At 67.2% G+C, this 18,428-nt stretch overlaps 2 protein-coding genes across 3 annotated transcripts in view; both read right to left on the reverse strand.

The window, feature by feature from the left end:
* Window positions 1–2,431, reverse strand: part of LOC123017279 (hemoglobin subunit beta-1) — a 10,569-nt gene extending 8,138 nt beyond the window's left edge. Inside the window, exons 1-3 of one of the 2 annotated variants that reach the window (XM_044418535.1) lie at window positions 2,272–2,431; window positions 1,955–2,177; window positions 1,261–1,367 (exon numbers count right to left, since the gene is read on the reverse strand). In XM_044418535.1, the coding sequence (XP_044274470.1) occupies window positions 1,261–1,367; window positions 1,955–2,177; window positions 2,272–2,363 (422 nt within the window). In that variant the 5' untranslated portion in view covers window positions 2,364–2,431. Of the gene's footprint in view, window positions 1–1,153; window positions 1,368–1,954; window positions 2,178–2,271 lie in introns of those variants that run through there. The other variant, XM_044418534.1, reaches the window with a different exon arrangement.
* A 10,567-nt stretch (window positions 2,432–12,998) lies between these two features.
* On the reverse strand, window positions 12,999–14,223 carry LOC123017281 (hemoglobin subunit beta-1-like). The gene is made up of 3 exons (XM_044418536.1): window positions 14,062–14,223; window positions 13,746–13,968; window positions 12,999–13,208 (listed from the first exon to the last, which is right to left on the reverse strand). The coding sequence occupies exons 1-3, from the start codon at window positions 14,151–14,153 to the stop codon at window positions 13,080–13,082; spliced, it is 444 nt and encodes a 147-aa protein (XP_044274471.1). The 5' UTR covers window positions 14,154–14,223; the 3' UTR covers window positions 12,999–13,079.
* Window positions 14,224–18,428: the final 4,205 nt, after the last annotated feature.

The following is an 18,428-nucleotide window of genomic DNA, read 5'->3' on the forward strand; positions in this document are numbered from 1 at the left end:
GGGCGATTGTGGACATCTGGCGGAACAGGAGCCAGCAACGCAGTGCAGCTCCCGAAAGGGCAAGTGCCGTCCGGGCACCCAGATTTCGGGAAGATGCAGACCAGCGCCTGGAGGTGAAGCCCCACGGGGAAGCACTGAGGGAAGTGGGCATGCTCGCGCTTGAGGAGCAAGACGGGGGTGGGGGGGGCGTGATGGCCCTCTGCAGCTACCGGAAACCCAGGCACGCGGACCTGGGAGCCGAGCCAGTGTCCAGCGACCGTCCTCCAGCAAGCCAAGCCGTTCGGAGCCGCCCCTGCCGCGGGGCTCCCGGGGCTCCCGAGCACGGGCAGCTGCAGACCATCGCGGGGGAGGCCTGCGGCTCCGGGGCCGCTGTGCTGTCTCGCCCGCAGGTGGCGCCCCGAGGCCGCCTCGCTTCCCTGCGGGCGGGGGGCTCGGGCGCGCCTTCCCGGCTTCTGCCGGGCGTCCGCGGGGGCACCTGCACGTGCCTGGGGCGCAGCGGGCGTCCCCCGGGGAGGGGCACGGGCAGGGGGCGCCTGCCATGCCCAGGGTTGCCCACCCCACCCGCAGCTCCGGGGCGAGCAGCTCCCTGCTGCTGGGACCCATGCGGAGCGCCCTGCTGGCTCCGCTGGATCCCCACATCCCGCACCGCCAGCAGCCGCGGCGCTCAGCCTCCCCGCGAGGCTGCCGGGCCCCTGCTGCGGGTGGGGGCAGATGCCCGGTGTGGCGATGGGGCCAGGAAGCAGCAGCTCCTTAGGGAGCCGAAGGGCAGAGCGCCCAAAACTCCCCCTGTGGGGGCCGGGGCCGACTCGCTTCCCTGCAGGGCTGCCCTTGGCCCCTGGCCCAGCCTGAGGCGGAGCTGCTGGGCGGGGGCTGCATGGGGGGGGTGGCCCCGGTCCAGAGCCCTCCCAGGGGCACCGCTCCCCTGAGCGCCTGGTCCACTCCCCTGGGAGCCAGCTGGCCTCGCTGCTCGGTGGCATCCCCAGCCCCCTCAGGGTGGCAGTGATGCCCCTGCCCTTTTCACTCCGGATACAAGATCAACTTCTCTCCCATTGGCCCCACACAGCGCATGTGCCCAGGCTGGCCACATGCAGGGCCTGGATGAGCTCCCACCAAGGCGACCTCCCCCTTGCCCACAGAGACACCGGGAGCCGGCTCAAGTTGCGGGGTGGCGTTTATTGGAGAGTCGGTTGGGCCCAGGAGGGAAGGGCTTCCTCAGGGCTGGCTGGCCTGGGAGGGCCTCAGTGGTACCGGCGGGCCAGGGCATGGGATACCACATTGACCAGCTTCTGGTACGCAGCGTGGTGGGCGGGAGTGAATTCCTTCCCAAAGTGGTCCGCCATGACGATAATGAGTACATTGCCCAGAAGCTGCAAGAGAAAAGGGCTGGTGTGAGACCCCCTGGCTGCAGCCTTGCTGCCTGCCCGGCCCTCCCCCCTGGCCCCGCACCCTACAGCCCCGTCATCTCCCAGGAAGGGGGACAGGGGAGGGTGTCCCCGCGGCTCCCTTGGTCCTGTTGGGGGATCCGGCACGAATCGAGTTCCCAGCCGCCCAGCTTGGGTCCCCCTTCCCGCTCATGAGGCCGGCCGGCCCTGGAGGTGGGTATTCGGGCCCCGCCTCAGCCAGGCGCTCCTTGCTGGAACGGGGCCGTGTCCGCCGCTTGCCGGGGCAGCAAACTGAGCTGCTGCGGCAGGAGGTCACTCGATTCCCAGGGTGGTTCCGGGCAGGCTGGCTGAAGTGCTGTGGGGAGGAGCCGGGCCCGTTCCGGGGGCTGGGGAATGGCCCAGCGATTGATTGGACGGCCGGTCCAGGCCTCCCGAGGTCCCTGGGCATGCTGGCCCCACCCCGGAGAGGGCTTGCCATGGGGATCATGTCGCCCCTCTGCAGAGGGGAATGGAAACCCATGTCCACCCCATGCGCAACACACATCTGTCCCTGGGCAGGGTCTGCCGCTCACCTTGAAGTTCACGGGGTCCACGTGCAGCTTGTCGCAGTGCAGCTCGCTCAGCTTGGCGAAGGTCTCCTTGATGTTGTCCAGGTTCTTGATGGCATCTCCGAAGGAGGTGAGCACCTTCTTGCCGTGCGCCTTCACCCTGGGGTTGCCCGAGATGGCAGTTGGGCTGGAGAGGTTCCCAAAATGGCTGAACAGCCTCTGGGTCCAGGGGTAGATGACCAGGAGGCTGCAGGAAAGAAAGGAGAGAGGGGGCAGCTGCTTCTCCAGAGAGCGGGGGACGTCCGGCTCGTGTCCGCCGGGCCAGCGCCCCGTGGGCTTACCCGGCCAGGGTCTCCCCTCCGATGATGCCGAGATCAACCTTGCCCCACAGGGAGCAGATGAGCTGCTTCTCCTCGGCGGTCCAGTGCACCATGGCTGACGGCTGGGGTGGCCTTCCTGGCAGCTGGGAGAGGCTTTGAGCTGAGGGAGTTCTCCTCGCGAGGCTTTTGTACCCTGCGCCACAACTCCACGCCCCCCCCCCCCGCACTTGGGCAGGGCTGGAGCTCCTTTGGTGGGGCTGCCGAGTTGGGGGTGGAGCAGAGGCAGCCGCTTCTCCCTGGGTGGAGTGGCCCCATGCCGGGCCTGGATCGGGCTGAGCTGTGAGCGAGGCCAAGATGCTTTAGAAACATAGAAACATAGAAACAGAGCGAGTCAGAAGCGTCCTCCAAGGCCATCTAGTCTGACCCCCGGCTCCAGCCGGCTCCGCTCACGGCATGCCCACCATGTGCACGTCCAGCCTGTCCTTGAACACCCGCACTGATGGGGCCTCAACCACCTCCCGTGGAAGCCCATTCCACCCCCTCGGGGTCCAAACTGTCAGGAAATGCTTCCAGGCATCCAAACTGAACCTTGGCTCCCTGAGCTTGGCTCCGTTGCAGCGCGTCCTGCCTTCCTCTGCAGGGGAGAACAGGCCTCTACCCATGTCTCCGTGACACCCCTTCATATAGCTATATATAGCCCACTGATCTCAGAGTTTCCTCTTCTCTGGGCTGAAGAGGCCCAGCTCCCCCAGTCTCGCCTCATACGGCATCCTCTGCAAACCGGCCACCAACCTTGTGGCCCTTCGCTGCACTGACTCCAACCTGGCTATATCCTTTCTCTAATGAGGGGCCCAAAACTGAACACATTACTCCAGCTGTGGGCACACCAGAGTCGTGTAGAGTGGTAGTAATACATCTCTTGATCTAGAAGCCACGCTTCTGGCTCTGTATCCAAGGGTTGGCGTATATAGGAAACGGGTCTGCGGATGATTTCGATCCTGGTCACTTTGAGCTCAGAGGCTGGCACCTGAGGGCTGTGAGCAGCCAGGGCCGCGGCTGCCTCAGATGCTCACTTTTTTGGTTGTTTTGGGGAGCGACTTCCACGGCTGTGCTGCCTGATCCCCCACTGCCCTTCCTGTCCTCCGTGTCTTGTGGAGGCTGCAGCTCCTCTCCGCTCCAGAGCTGCAGCCCCTCACAGCATTACGCAGCACACTGGGCCAGCCACGGGGCCAGGACGGCCGAGCTGGGGCATCCCCGCTGCAGGTCACCTGGACGCCAGGTGAAAGGCCCATCCTGCCAGAAGGTGCCTGCCCAACCTGCCTGTTCCTTCGTTTGTTTGAAATTTGTTTGTTTCCAAATTGATATGCTGCGGAATATCCTAGCAGGATAGCAACATTAAAATGCATGGATTGCAATTGATTGATTAATTTAGGATTCTAATTACAGGTACGGGGGAGGGTGGGAATCTGCTTGAGCAGAGGGAGGTCTTGCAGTCAGGTGTTAAAATCAGGTCTCAAAAGACGTGTGAAAGAGCACAGCCTTTGCCGGTCCCTACACAAAGGTAGCTGCAGCTTCAGCCGACCTCTTTCGGGGGCCTGTTCCAAAGGCGGGGGGCAGTCACTGAGGAGGCCCTTCCTCGAAGGGCCCCCCCTTTGCTTTTCACTGCTTTCTTCCTCATGGGCTTGATGTGGCAAGAAAACCGCGAAAGGAGGGCTGCGGGAAGATGCTGGGGGCCCTCGGGAGAGGGTCAATGCGTGATCTCTGTGGGGCGGCGTGCGGCAGCGAGGCCACTTTGGGGGGCCCCACCCCGCTGAGGCAGGCAGGCTCCCCCGCGCCTCCCCCTTGCGGGCGAGGGCCGGGACAGGAGGGCAAGGGCGTGCGCACGGGACCGCTCCTCCCGGCCCTCCCGCGGTGAGGCGCCGGGAGCCCTGCGCCCCCGCCTCCGGCGCCCGGCCCCGTGGCTCTGCCAGGCGTTGCATCGCGCGGGCGCTGCTCCCTCTCCGTCGAGGCGGCGGCGCACGGGAGTCCCGCCGGCCAACGCGCTGCCGAGCGCGGCGAAGTCCGCGCGCCTCCCCGGGCAAGACGCGCTCCGCCGCCGCCGCCGCCGCCGGGCGCCCCCGTCCTTCCCGGGCGCCGCCTCGCAAGCGCGCCCGGCCTCCTCCCCCGCCCGCGCTCCGGGCCCGCTGCGCCGAGGACGGGGGCGCGCTCCTGAGGGCGGCGTGCCTGGCGCAGGTGTCCGAGGCCGATACGGAGCCCTGCCCCGCGCGGCCCTGCCCTGCCCTGCTGCCCGCGGGGCCGCGAGGGGGAGCCCCGATAAGCGGCAGAGGCGGCCCGCGCGCTCCCCGGCGCGGCCCCCGCGCTTCAGGCGAGCGGGGGGGGCACCGAGAGGCGGGTGCCAGGGACGCGCCCCCCCTAGGCCACGCTGGCCCCAGACGCCCGGGCGGCCCTGATCCAGGCAGGTTTTGCGTCAGGCCCGGCAGCTTCGCCAGAGAGAGAGCAGGGCTGGAGGAGGCGGCAGCACCCCGAGCAGCGGCTCAGCGCTGGCACTACATGGCCCATGTGCCAGGCATGGCGCTGCTCGTAGTCCGCCTGCAAGCTGCACTTCGCAGCTGAGGAACGCAGGCCGAGGCTGCTGAACCGCTCGGCGATTTGCCAAACTGACTTGCAGCCAGCAGAGCAGGCGCTGAATGTAGGGAAAGATGCAGCGCAGCCGCGCCTGGAACACAGGGCAGGCCTGGCGGTGCGGCCCCAGAGTTGCATCCGACCCCTTCCCAGGACTAAGCCCTGAAGCAGATTATAAATAAATTTTACACCAAAATCCGTCAGGAAGTACTTCCTGGGGTCCAGCCGGGACCTGGCTCCCGGTCCCCTGAGCCCCAGCCCTTGCCCTGCACTCCGGGATGACGGAGGAGAGAGCCGAGAGCCGGGCCCTCCAGCACCTGCCGGGTGCTCTCCCATCGCCCCTCGCGCTGCTCTTCCTGGGGCAAAACAGGCCCGGCACGCTCCGTCTCCCCTCCCCGGGCTTTGCTTCCCGCCCCTGGGCCAGCCCTGCTGCTCCCCTTCGAGCCTCCTCCAGCTTGCCTGGCGCCATGTGCAGGATGGGGCCCCACGAGTGCAGAATAGCCGCAAGCTCTGCCGCATGCTGGATCAGACCGAGGTCCGCCCAGCCCAGCCGTCCAGGCACATGGGACAAGCTGACTGCCCTCAGGCCCCTCCAGCAGGACGGGGGCAAGGCCTCCGGCTGCCCGGCTCCTCGGCTGGCGTGTGCAGGCAGGCCGCCCTGGGGAAGGAAGGGCCACAGAGCCACCAGGACAGTAGCCGTGGAGAGCCCCCTCCTCCACAATGTTGCCCGATCCTTCCCGTGGCAGCGAGGGCCCTGTTCCCCTCTGCGTTGGGCAACGGCCTTCCCTTGATCTGCCCGAAAGCTCTCCCCAGACCACGTCATGGGCTGACTCCCGATTCAAGTGTTCTAGGAGAGGCAGGAATCGCCTCGCCTCCACCTTGCGTTGTCTTGAGACCCTCACTCGGCATGTTTCTGAGCTGAGCAACCCCAGTGGCCGCCTGCCCCTCAGGGGAGCGGCCCCGGCCTCTGAGCCTCTCTGCCGGATTCTCTGCACTTTCCCCAGCTCAGGTGAAGCACCCGGAGCCCGGTACGGTCTTCCATGCGAGGGGCACCGAAGGTTGGTCTCTGGCGAGTACGACCGGGGCCATTTCCGGCTCAGTTCCTTTCCTCGCCACGCTTGGCGTGAAGTTTCCCCTTCCACAGCAGCTGCACGCGGGGTGGCCTTGGCATCGAGGTGCCCGCCCAGCCAAGGCGCCCTCCTGGCGCAGGCACTGCCAGCATGGAGCCCATCAGCCGGTGCATGAATGCCGGCTGCTTGCGCCAGCATGCATCGCTCTGCACCCAGTTCCGGGCAGCCGCACTGGCGGGAGGGTGCCACTTCTCCCGGCCGATCAAGATCTCCGCGGCCTGTCCCTGCCTCGCAAGCTCCCAGCCGCGTGTCACCCGCACGTTGGTCCGCGTTCCCTGCACCTCTTTGAGCAAGCCATTAAGGGTGCCGGGCCCAGGCCCGAGCACATGCCACCCCTCCCCAGTCTGGGAGGTGCCGCTGAGCAGCGCTCTCAGTGCGATTCCGCAGCCATTCTCGGGGCCGCCGAATGGGCCTCCTCTCCGGTCCACTTTTAACGAGCACCGCCACAGGCCACCGGGGATGACCGGATCAGAAAGTGGGCCAGAGCAGCCCGGCAGTGCCTGCTGGGGGCTGCCTGGCACGCCAGGGGCCGCGGGGGGAACAGCTGGGGCAGAGGCGGTGCGGGGCCTTCCGTGGCGTCCCCTTCCACCCCCTTGCCCTGCTCTCGGAAGTGGCTGCATGGATTTCCAGCCACCCCGAGTTCCTCCTGCGAGCAGCTCTACAGATACGGGCTGTGGTAGCGGCACGCACAGCGAAATCAGCCATATATAAATAAATGGCTAAATCGCGCCGATCGTTTTGGCCTGGGACACGGGGCCGAGCAGCCAGCTGGCAAGGGTGCCGGGACCCGCCTGGTGCCCGTGGTCGGTCCTATCGCCCTGCCGCAGCTGGAGCAGCCAGGCCCGGCCCTCGCGCCAGATCGGGCTGCCCCTGATAACGGGAGCTGCTCCAGGAGAGGAAGGGCCTCGCCACAGCCGGCCGGCCTTCCCAGGAGGCCGGTGGTGGCCGGGGCACGCAGGACTGGCCTGGGCCCACGCCCTCCCTACGCGCAGTCGCCTGCCAGCCAGCAGTTCTGCAGCCGCCCTCCCTGAGCTGCCCGGGGGGGGGGGCGCTGAGATAAAGGAGGGTTCCCAAGATGTTGGCACAAGGCTGGGCGCAGGTGGTTCAAGGCGGCCCTCTGTGCCCCCCCAGCCCCCCAAGGGAGAGTCAAGGCTGAGCCGCTCATCTGCTCGCTGCTTGTGGAGGGGCGCCTGCCCTCTATGCCCCTCCTTTCAGGCCGATCCGGACCACTCCTCGGGGGCCACTGCACCTCCCTTTTCCAGGGCTCTGGTGGGGGGCACTTGGGTCCTGGCATTTCCGGAGCAACCAGCGGTCCTGGACGAGCTGCACAGAGCTGTCCAGCCACCGCGGGGTGGTGGCGATGCGGCTCGTCCCAGGTGACGGCGGCCTGCCAAATCAGCCCGAGCCACTCCGCTCCCCCGTCCTCCCACGGGGCTGGCTTCGCCCAGCCCAGCTGGATGCCCAGAGTGCCTGCGGAGAAGGGCGGAAAGCTCCGAGCCAAGAGCCAAGGCGCAAGCTGGCGCTTGGGGTCTCCTTCCCTCGCCCGTGTGCCCGATGGCCACCTGGCACGCCTGTGCTGCGGGCAGCGAGTCCTGTGGCATTTGGGCTCACGGGCGAGTGAGCCAGCAGAGCCTCGATCCGGTGAGGAGCAGAGGCGTTCCCCGGCCACGGGGCAGGCAGCCCCCCCTCACTGCTTCTGTGAGAGCAGGCCAGAACCGTGGCCCCCCCGACTGCGTGAGGAAGCGGGAATGGGGCAGGCTCGCAGCTCCGGGTGGACATGGGTGTGTGAGAGAGGAATGTGCAGAGGAGCCCGCCCGTCTCGCGGCCTCCGGACCCTCGGCCAAGGGGCGCCACAGGGCCGGCAGCGTGCAGGCGGAGGCTGCCGGGCGCCTTCCCCCCGGGTGCCCTCGGACACGCCGGCACACTCACTCTGCTGCTGCAGCGCATTCCAGCCCGGCCCAGCCGAGGAGCCCCCCAGCGCCGCCTCGATCCTGGCCTTGCTCTGCCGGCCGGGGCAAGGCCGGGCCCACAGCAGGTGCCCGCGGCTGGCCTCGCACCCTTCCGGCACGGTTCTTGCTCGGCAAGCAGAGGGAAAGCCCAGGGCCCAAGCGCTGCACGCTCTGGTCCCCGACCTTGAGCTCCGCCCCGCTGGCCTGGGGCGACCAGCGCCAGCGCCCCGGAGAGTGAGCGGCGTGAGAGCAGGGAACAAATGAGCTTTGGAGACTTGGAAGCTCTAGGGAGGAAAGCCAAGAACTCTGGGGCCTGCATACTTTTCCCGTCAGTTCTTCTGGTTCCTGGGAGAGGAAGAGACAGGGAACGAAAAGTACTCCAAGTGAATGCCCAGTGGTGCATACACAGGTGGTGCCAGCGGGAGGAATTTGGATTGCTCTGTCCTGGGGCCGATCCTGTTTAATCTTCTCATCAATGACATAGAAGAAGGGTGAACAGTCACAGATGACACTAAAACTGGGGCAGTGGCCACAACTGAGGAGCAGGCACTCCAGATCCAAAAGGATCTGGACAGACTATGGAAGTGGGCAGGAGACAACAGGATGGCGTTCACTGTGGATAAGGGCAAGGTCTTGCACTTGGGGCATAGGGATGGGTGTCATAAGTACAGGTCAGGGGACAAGTGGCTGGAGAGCAGCATTTGTGAAAGGGACCTCGGGGTGCTGGTTGACTGCAGCCTTGTGATGCGGTGGCCAAGAGGGCGAACACCACCCTTGGTTGCATAGCCAGAACCGTGGCTTCTAGAATGAGAGAGGCGTTACTGCCACTCTATATGACTCTGGTGCACCCGCAACTGGAGTACTGTGCTCAGTTTTGGGCCCCTCGTTACAGGAAGGATATAGCCAGGTTGGAGCCAGTGCAGCGAAGGGCCACAAGGTTGGTGGCCGGTTTGCAGGGGATGCTGTATGAGGCGAGACTGAAGGAACTGGGTCTCTTCAGCCTGGAGAAGAGGAGACTCAGAGGGGATCTGTTGGCGACGTGCAGGTATGTGAGGGGGTGTCACACGGAGGTGGGGAGAGGCCTGTTCTCCCCTGCAGAGGAAGGCAGGATGCGCTCCAACAGAGCCAAGTTCAGGGAACCAAGGTTCTGTTTGGATGCCAGGAAGCCCTTCCTGGCAGTCAGGACCCCGAGGGTGTGGAATGGGCTTCCATGAGAGGTGGTTGAGGCCCCATCGGTGAGGGTGTTGAAGGAGAGGCTGGGCATGCACAAGGTGGGCATGTTGTGAGCGGAGCCAGCTGGAGCCGGGGGTCAGACTAGATGGCCCGGGAGACCTCTTCCAACTCATGCTGTTTCTATGATTCTGGGAGCATGGGCTGCACTTCCCGGAAGATGGACTTCTGGCGAGGGATGTTTGCACTGGACAAGGCCTGGAAAGAAGGTGCTGGCTGCGGCATGCCCCGTTCATTGGGGGCTTTAAACTGAGCCCTGCAGAGGAGGGAGGGAGCCTGGGAGTGTCAACGGACGAGGCCCATGCGCCCCACCACAGGAACGGAAATGTCAGAGAGCACCAGCCCCAAGCCTGAGCCCCGCGCGCCCCGCCTGCTCCCGCTCCCCAGTCAGGGAAGGTGCTGCCTCCGCGAGTCGGACCTGCCGCCAGCTGTGGATCCCCGGCAGCTGTTCCGTGGTGCCCAGCTGGAGCCGGTTTGCCGATCAGGATCCCAGGGGGCCTTGGTCAAAGCCTTGCTGAGGTCAAGCCAGGCGATGTCCATTGGGGAGGGTGCACAACCAAAACATGCGATCAGATGCGCCTGGCAGGATGTGCTCCGTGCTTGGCTGCGTCCTGACGACCGGCTCGCTCGCTCCTCTGGGGGAGAGGTGGCCCTTTTCTCTGCGCTTGCCAGGCGCTGCGGGTGAGGCAGTTCCAGGTGTCCCAGAGCGCTCTCCCTGCAGGGCTGCCTTGCCTCATCTCCCCGGGGAATGTCTGCCCTTTTCTCCGGCACGTGGCCTTCCCGCTCGCTCCCAGCCCCGGACGCGGCCCTTCTCCCCGTCTCCACCCTCCCCAGCGCGGCCCAGCGCCCGGGCGCTCCCGCTGGCCTGGGAGCCGATGCTCCCGGCACCCATGTCGGCACGTGCACGCCTTGCCCTTGCCACAGGGAGGAGGCCAGGGCCTCTTCTCCGTCACCCCAGAGTGCAGGACACGGAACAGTGGCCTCGGGCGGCAGGAAGCCCGCTTCCAGCGGGATGCCAGGAAGAACCTCCTGTTGTTCGACAGTACGGCAATGGAGCCCATGGCTGGGGGAGGTGGCGGCGCTCGGGATGGACGGCCCCCTGGGAGGGTGCTTTAGCTTGGGGAGGGTGTCCTGCACTGAGCAGGCGGTTGGAGCTGACGGCCCCCTGGCCCTTCCAGCTCGACTGTCCGTGATCCCAGAGTGCAGGACATGGGATAATGGGCTTGAGACCTGGACGCCGGATTCTGGCCAGAGATGAGGACAAATTTCCTGGTGGTCTGAGCAGTTTGGCGGTGGGACCCCTGACCCAGGGAGGCGGTGGGCTCTCCCGCCTGGAGGCATCCCTGGGGCAGCTGGCAGCCCTCCGGAGGGATGGTGTGGCTGGCGGTGTGCTGAGCAGCAGGCTGGGCCGCCGGCCCCTCCCGGCGCTGCTGTTCTCCGATTCTGCTTTCGCCAGCTGGGCCTGATCCACCCGACGAATGGTGACTCTGCAGATCTGCCCGGCCTCCCGTTCTGCTGAGTCACAGATGACGCAGGCCTGGCTCCTCCGATAGCAGGCTGCCTGCGCCTTTGCTCAGGCGGAGATAAGCAGGGCCCAAAGGCTCGGCTTCTTTGCAAGAGTTTGGACGCGGCAAAAGCCGTTTTGTCAGGCCGTTATGGATGGCTGAGGGCTCTCAGAGGACATCGCAGGAGGCCTGCTGCTGGATCAGACCCCAGCGGGCCCACCAGCTCCAGAGCCCCGTTCTCCAGCACGGCAAGCCCGAGGCCTCCACAGGCAGGGCGGCAGCCCCTCCCAGACCCACATTCCTCAGCAGACAAGCGGTGACCTGTGGCGTTGGCGTCGGCGTCCTGAGCACAAAGGAGCAAAGCAGCCGCCATGACTAATGCCAGCCCTTGGGCACCGTCTGGGCCAGCCAGCCGTGCCACACCTTAGCTCCGCATCGTGCAAATATTCCTCCCTTTGATCTGTCCCGAATTCCCCACCATCGCGCTTCGCGGCCCCATAAATTCCAGTGCGATGGGAGCGGAGGAAAGGGCGCGTCTTCTCCCTGCCGCGCACGGTCCTGGCCACCTGCCGTGCCTCCCCTTGCCCTCCTTCCCCAGAGCTCAGCCGCACCAGGCTGTCCGCCGGGCCGGGCCTGGCCTTGCGGGGGCTGCTGCAGCCCCTGGGCGGCCGTGGCTGCTCCTTCCCACGGCCTGTCCAGCCTCACAAGGTGCTTTCCAGGGCAGGGACCGGAGCGCCGCGAGCGCCTTCAGGACGGGCGCCTGGCCTCCGGCTGCCCTGGGCCCCAGCAGGCCCTGCACGGCGCTGGCGACCGGGGAGAGCCGGGGGCCCGCAGCTGCACAGGGTCCGCCGGAGCAGCGGGGGGCGGGGGTCCTCCAGGCGCCCCTCGGCCCACGGCCCGTGGGCATGGCAACCAGCCCCTGGAGCTGCGCAGCCGGCGCCCGAGCGGCAGTTTCTCTCGGGCGGCGTTTCCGCCTTTGGCCCTCTTCTTATGATTGCTGGGGCGCTGCTCCCCCGGCACGGGATGAGTTTTCTTGCACCGATGGGCCAGCGCATCCACGGGGGTCATGTTGCAGGGGGCCACGGAGGAACACAGAAAGGGCCCTTCCACTCGAGCGTGGGGACCCCCACCCACCGCCAGCTGCACGGCCGGCCCCCGGCGGGACATTCTGAACCAGAACGGGGGGCTATCCCCCCCAGCTGCACACCACGGCTGTGTGAACGCGCCCTGCAGAGGCCACACCGGCGGGGCCTTGATCCCGGTCCCCCTCGGCCGGAGCGCCTCTGAAGCCAGGCGCAGAAATGGCCCCGCATCCCGAGAGAGAAGGCCGGGCGCCCTCGGCCAGCCCCCCACCTGCCCCGTCCCTCCACCTTGACATGCCCACCCCTGCAGGGTCAGCTTCAGCTTGGGGGGGGGGGGGGCGCGCGCGCGCACACACACACACACACACACACACACGTGTGTCTGCCAGCGCTGTCCTGCAGAGGGATTTGGCCTCGGTGCAGAGGTCCCCCCCGGAGGTTTGGGCCGGCGGATGGAAGGCCGTGCCCTGCCCCCCTCGCCACCCAGGCCCCAACGTGGGCCAGGCGCAGGCGCAGGCGGGAGCAGGAGGGCCGGGCGTCCCGGGGGCTAACCCCTTCCGAGAGAAGAGCGGGTTTCCCAAGCCCCCGTGAGGCGAGCCGCCCTCCTGGGGAAACTGCGGGGGCCCCGGAGCAGCAGCGGGTGGCCAGCGTCGGCTGCCGGCGGCCCCACCAGCCCATGCGCCCGGGGGTGTCCCCTGCCGGGAGGGAGCCGAAGCGGGCAGGCCAGGTGCGGGACTCCGAGAGGCGGGGAAAGGGGCCGCGGCCGCCCCGGCAATACCTGCCCAGAAGGCTGCCGGTTCTCTAAATGTCCCCCAGCAGCCAAAAGGCCCAAGGGCACCCCGAGTAACTGGAGGCAGGTGCCAGAGGAAAGGGGGCGCGCAGCCGTTGCCAGCAAGGGCAGCTGAGCGGAAGAGCGTGGGTCCTCCGAGGAAGGCAGGGAGGGAGCGTGGCCCCGGCCCCAGAGCCGAGAGGCTTCTCGAGCAGCAGCAAGTGCGGGAGCCATGAGAGGCCCTTGAATCGGGGGTGGGGGCAGCTCCTGCCTGCGCAGCCCCCCCCAGCACATCTGCCCATTTAGCGACTGGTTCCCCCTCCCGCTGTGTCTGACGCCCCCACAACCCGCCCCCCACCTGCCAAGCTATCAGCTGCGGGGGGGCTTGAAGCCCTCCCCGCCCCGGCAAGGACGCAGGACTGCCGCCCGCCCGCCCACAAAGAGACGCGGAGACAGATGGCTCAGGTTGCAGGGGTGACTTTTATTTGCAGAAGGAGCCGCAGGGGCTGGGGGGGGGGGCGGAGACGCTCCTGGGGGCCGACTCAGTGGTACCGGTGGGCCAGGGCGTGGGCCACCACGTTGACCAGCTTCTGGAAGGAAGCGTGGTAGTTCGCGTTGAAGTCCTTCCCGAACTGGCTGGCCAGGACAGTTATGAGGATGTCGCCAAGAAGCTGGAAGAGGAAGTGGAGTGTGAGCCCTTCGCCCGTGGGGCCCTTCCGCCCCCCCGCAGCTTCCCCTCCGTGGGGGCCACTCTTTCCCCACAGCAGGAAACCTAAGCGAGGCACTGAGGCTGGGACGGGATAGCTTCGGGGCATGGACGGGAGGCTTTCCCTGGCTCGGGCGGGCACCGCAGAGAGCGCCCGGCATGCAGCTTGCCCTCTGCCAGCCCCGACGGCAGGCCGGCTCCCGAGGGCCAGCCTCACGGCTGCCGCAGGGCCCCAGCCCACCGGCCCCCGGCAGCGAGGGCGGGCCAGCGCAGTGCCAAGGCCTGGAAGATGGGGCAGGCAGCGGGACGCAGGGCGGGGGGCGCCTGGCCCTTGTGGTCAGCGTTGCTCGGAGCCGCTCGGCACACGGACACTGCGAGGGATGTCCGGGAATGGGCTCCCTGCAGTCGCGAAAGGGATCGTCCCTCCCTCAGGCGTGCCCTGCAAGGGTTCCCCCGCACCCCCGGTGGGTTCCCCCTCCTTCAGGCAGGGTCTGCCACTCACCTTGAAGTTCTCGGGGTCCACGTGCAGCTTGTCGCAGTGCAGCTCGCTCAGCTTGGCGAAGGTCTCCTTGATGTTGTCCAGGTTCTTGATGGCATCTCCGAAGGAGGTGAGCACCTTCTTGCCGTGCGCCTTGACCTTGGCATTGCTGCAGATGGCGGCGGCATTGGAGAGGTTCCCGAAGTCTGTGAAGAACCTCTGGGTCCAGGGGTAGACGACCAGGAGGCTGCGGGAAGAAGGGGAGAGAGGGGGCAGCTGCTTCTCCGGAGAGCGGGGACATCTGGCTTGTGTCCGCCAGGCCTCCGCACGGCAGACTTACCGGCCCAGGGTCTCTCCTCCAGTGGTACCAACATCAACCTTGCCCCACAGGTTGCAGATGAGCTGCTTCTCCTCGGCGGTCCAGTGCACCATGGCTGACGGCTGGGGTGGGCCTTTCTCTCGGTGAGGGGAGCGTCTGGGCTGAGCAGAGGCCCTGCCAGTGGCGAGGCTTTGTACCCTGCGCCCCAGCTCCGCCCCCTCTGCGTCTGGGTGGGGCTGGGGCAGGGGCTGGGCAGGCCGCCGGAGGGGCGAGAGCTGGGGGAGGCGGGGGGCCGCCTCTGCAGGGGTGTGGCGGTGCCAGCTGCCCGTGGGCCGAGATAGCTGGTCCTCGGGGAGGCGCAGAGCCCGTGCCCTTTATCAGCCGGGTCCTGCCGGCAGGACCCAGCCGGGCGTGTGGCTGTGGGATGTGGCCGCCCACGCCAGTGCGCCGAGCCTGCTGTGTGGGTGCGACGCGCACCGTGCGCCTCCGAGGGCCGCTGCGCTGCTCGGGCGTCTTCTCCTTCGGTGTCTCGCGAGGCCGGGAACCATCCGCTGGGCTCTGTGCGGCAGGTGGCCGCAGGCCGGCGGGGCGTCTGGTCCTGCTCCCGTGCAGCCTGCGCCTTGGGGCCGGCACCCGGGGCCCTCTGCACACGCGCTGTGTGGCTCGGGCGCCGGCCTCCCCGCAGTGTGGGAAGGCCTTGGCGCTCCTCGCCTTCTCAGGAACCTCAGGCAGAGAGATGGAGAGAACCGGGCATGCTTTGCCCGGGGAGGAGGAGATGAGGGCAGCGCTGTTCAGATGCGGAAAGGAACGGGACGGCCGCGCGTGGGTGGCATGAGGTGGTGCCCTGCAGCGGCAGGGGCTTGTCCCCACAACGCCGCTCTTCCGTGAGTCTCAGTGTGGGTCACACAGAGGCATGACACCCACAAAAGCAACCCCAGGAGCCAGTGGGAAAGCGCTTGGGGACCTCCCTCCCACGGCGCCCCTTCGAAGCAGGTTGCCGGGGGTGGAATTGGAGGGGCAATGAGAAGCCACGTACGCCACCAGTCTGGCTGCTTCCCTGCAACGGAGAGCCCCTTGGGCGGGGGCAGAAGCCCCCGTGGTTGAAGGGACGGGGCCGCCTTCCCACTTGCCCCCAGTGGCAGGGGTGGGCAGCTTGTAAGGCCAGAGTGGATCACGGCGAGCCCCACGAGGACCCTCCAGCTGGGGGCAGCTCAATGGACGCAGGGGGAAGAGCTGCGGGCGGTGGGAGGCAGGCGCCGGCTGACCGGACTCAAGCGGCCAGGGAAGGGGTCTCGGCCGTGGGCGCCTCGATGGGACGGGCAGCCCAGCGCACAGCTGCTGCGCAAGAGGTGAGCTCTGGGAACGGCACCGCTGGCTTGTGCGATCGCGTGGGTGGCCTGAGCCGGGGAGAGTGCAGAGAGGCCACAGAAGGGGTCCCGGCGAGGAGCGGCTGCCGCAAAGGGCCCAGCGAGGAAGGGGAGGCAGGGAGAGGGGCTTAAAATCAGTCGGGGTGGGGGTGGGGAGGGGCCATCTCTCTCCCTCCGCCATGGCACCGGAGCCCCAAGGGGCTGCCCCACGAAGCAAGGGGAGGGAACCGCAGGCCGGATCGGAGGGGCAGCTCAGCGCCCCGTGCCCAGCGATGGAACGGCAACGGCCCCCGGTCTGGACGCCTTCGCGGGGAGGGGGCTGCATTCCTGGCCGGAAGGGGGCCCCGAGGGCAGGGGGCCTTCCTGGCCCGGGCACTCGTTGCCAGCGGCAGCTTGCCTGCGGCGCCAGTCAGGCGAGCGTGCTGGGCAGGGCTCTCGGGTCCCTCCAGCGGGCAGCTGGGTGCCACCCTGAGCACGGAGCTGGCTGGATGAGGCACTGGCCCGACCCAGCAGGGCTCGTCTCAGGTTCTTGGTTGCCAGGTAATCCGTCTGGCCGTCTGCGAGGGCGGCTGCAGCCCCCCGGCCGGTTGTCAGCACAGGGGAGTTGGGTTCCCAGCGGGCAGCCCCACCAGCCTGTCTGGACCGGCTGCCTCCTGCCCGCCCTTGTCCACCCAGCGCAGCCTCGGACGCTGGCCGTGCGTGGATGGAAACGGAGGCGGAGCGCCCACGTGCCTCTTCAGCCCAGCCCGTGACCTCCCCCGCCGTTTTCCTGTAGATGTTGGAGTGTGCAGGGGCAGGAGGGAGCCGCAGTGGCCCCCGGGCAAACAGCCGTGGCGTGGAACCAAGGGCCACTCCCCCAGGGAGGCCCAGGAGCCCTGCAGGCAGCGCCGGCCGAGCCTGGGCCAGATCCGTGGCTGGAAAGCAGCGCAGGCAGTGGTGTGCAAAGCCGCCAGATGCGCCAGAGGGACTCCTCAGGTGCGCTGCCCTGTCCCTTCCGTGGCATGTGCTTTGCAGAAACGTGGGGCAAAATTGCCACCGAGTACATGAATAGGGCAGGGCTGGGGCAGGGACCCATCCCGGAAGTGGCCGTGTTCACACGGCACGCCAGGCCACCGCGGGTGGCTTCTGTGCGCCAGAGCTGTTAATGTGTGCTGTGCAAGGGATGCGCTGCGCATGCCCCCCCGAGCGGTACTCCTGCTGGCATGTGTCCCCCCAACCCCACGCCTGACATTGCTCCCAAGGCGCATCTCCTGCCCGCCCTGCCGGCCTCTTCCTCACTGGGCCACACGGAGGCCGGACGGCTGGAGAGGCTGTTGCGGATGCCGCGCTTTCCCGAGGACTCTGTAGTGGGTGCATGCCAGGACTGTGAAAACCATGATCCTGGGTGCAGACATGACAAGCCATGGTGGTACCAAGAGACCATACGACAAGCAGGCTGCAATCAGGGCGTCTAAGGACCAAACTTGCCCTGCTGAAATATGGCAGGCCAAAATGGTCAAAAGGAAAACAGATACAGAGCGAGTCAGAAGAGGTCTCCCGGGCCATCTAGTCTGACCCTTGGCAAAGAAAAGCCCCACCACGGCTTGCTGTGTTGTCTGAACCCAGCCGGTGCCCACAGCTGTTTTGTCAAAGCCAAGAAGCTACATCATTGGCCAGTGAAGCACCTGGGAAGATTCGGACTCCGTTTGGGGCGCCGTGAGGCTCTTCTGGAGCATTTTGTGCCAAAGGGAGCGGGGAGTCAGCAAAGGGCAGCGGTGGCCGTGTTCGCGAGAGATTGCAGGCGGCTCAGCGTGCAGGGGTGGCAGCCGGCTGATAAGACCAGCCCATTTCTGGTATCACAGAGACTCATGCGCCTGTCTCCAGGGCAGCCTGCGGTCTGGAGGGTCCCGACAAGCTCTGCCAGAGAGCGACTGCAGGGAGATACACTCACCCAGCGCGAGAGGTCTGGGCAACGGTTCCCCGGGACCTCAGGCATGGAGGTGAGCTGGAGCTGGCGGCCATGCCTGGGGCCTTCCGCAGGTCAAGCAGGTGTGTGACTGTGGGGCTGCAGGCCCCTCATGAAGGGCCTGCTTCATGTGACTGAATCGGAGCTGGAAGAGGCCTGGAAGGCCCTCGGGTCCCACCCGCTGCTGGTGCAGGACACCAGTTTGCACCATCCCACTCAGGTGGCTGCCCAGTTTTGCCATGAATGTCCCCAGTGTGGGAGAGCCCACCTCCTCCCCAGGCAGCTGGTCCCACTGCCGTGTTGCTCTGACCGTGAGGAAGCTCTTCCTGATGCCCAGCCTGAATCTGGGCTGCTGCAACTTGACTTGATTATTCCGAGTCGTGCACCCTGGCATCAGCGAGGAGAGACCTTGGCCTTCCTCTTTGCGACAGCCTTGGAGGACCTTCTGGAGGGATCCCATGTCCCCCCTCGGCCTTCTCTTCTCAAGGCTGAGCATGCCCTGTTCTCGCAGTCCCTCCTCGCAGGGCAGTGTTTCCAACCGCTGCATCATGTTTGTCGCCTTCCTTTCCCATTTACCCACATGTTGAATGAAGGCCAACGTTAAAAGAAACCAGCTTTACACTCGGCACCAGCAGGCCTTTCCCCACCGGCCGAGCAGCACGACAGTGGAGCCTCCTACCTGGGGAAGCTGTGGGCCCCCCCTTGCGGGAGGCATGCGGACAGTGCCTGGGCACTCATCCGAGGGCCGGGGCCGCCGAAGGGTCCTGCAGCCGCAGCGCGCGGACCCCCTCCCTCCCCTCCGGCGAGGCGAGGGGCTCCTGCACGCGGGGTCGGGCCCCCGCCACCTCCTGCCGCCCACTCCAGCGGCGCTCCTCCGCCTCCCGGGGGGCGCTCGCCAGGCGCAGGGCCACGCCGCCCGGGTACCCTGCGCCGCCCAGGCGGCTCCACCACCGCCGCGGGCCCGTGACTGCAGGGACGGGCGTCCCCCCCGCGAGGCCGGGGGCTGCGGGCGGGCGCGGGACACGCGGGGATAACGCGGCGGATGCGGGCGACGCGTGTCGCCGCCCGGGGCGCCG

The sequence above is a fragment of the Varanus komodoensis genome, unplaced genomic scaffold, assembly GCF_004798865.1.
Source record: "Varanus komodoensis strain SLA01 unplaced genomic scaffold, ASM479886v1 scaffold91, whole genome shotgun sequence".
In the NCBI taxonomy this organism is placed as follows: domain Eukaryota; kingdom Metazoa; phylum Chordata; class Lepidosauria; order Squamata; family Varanidae; genus Varanus; species Varanus komodoensis.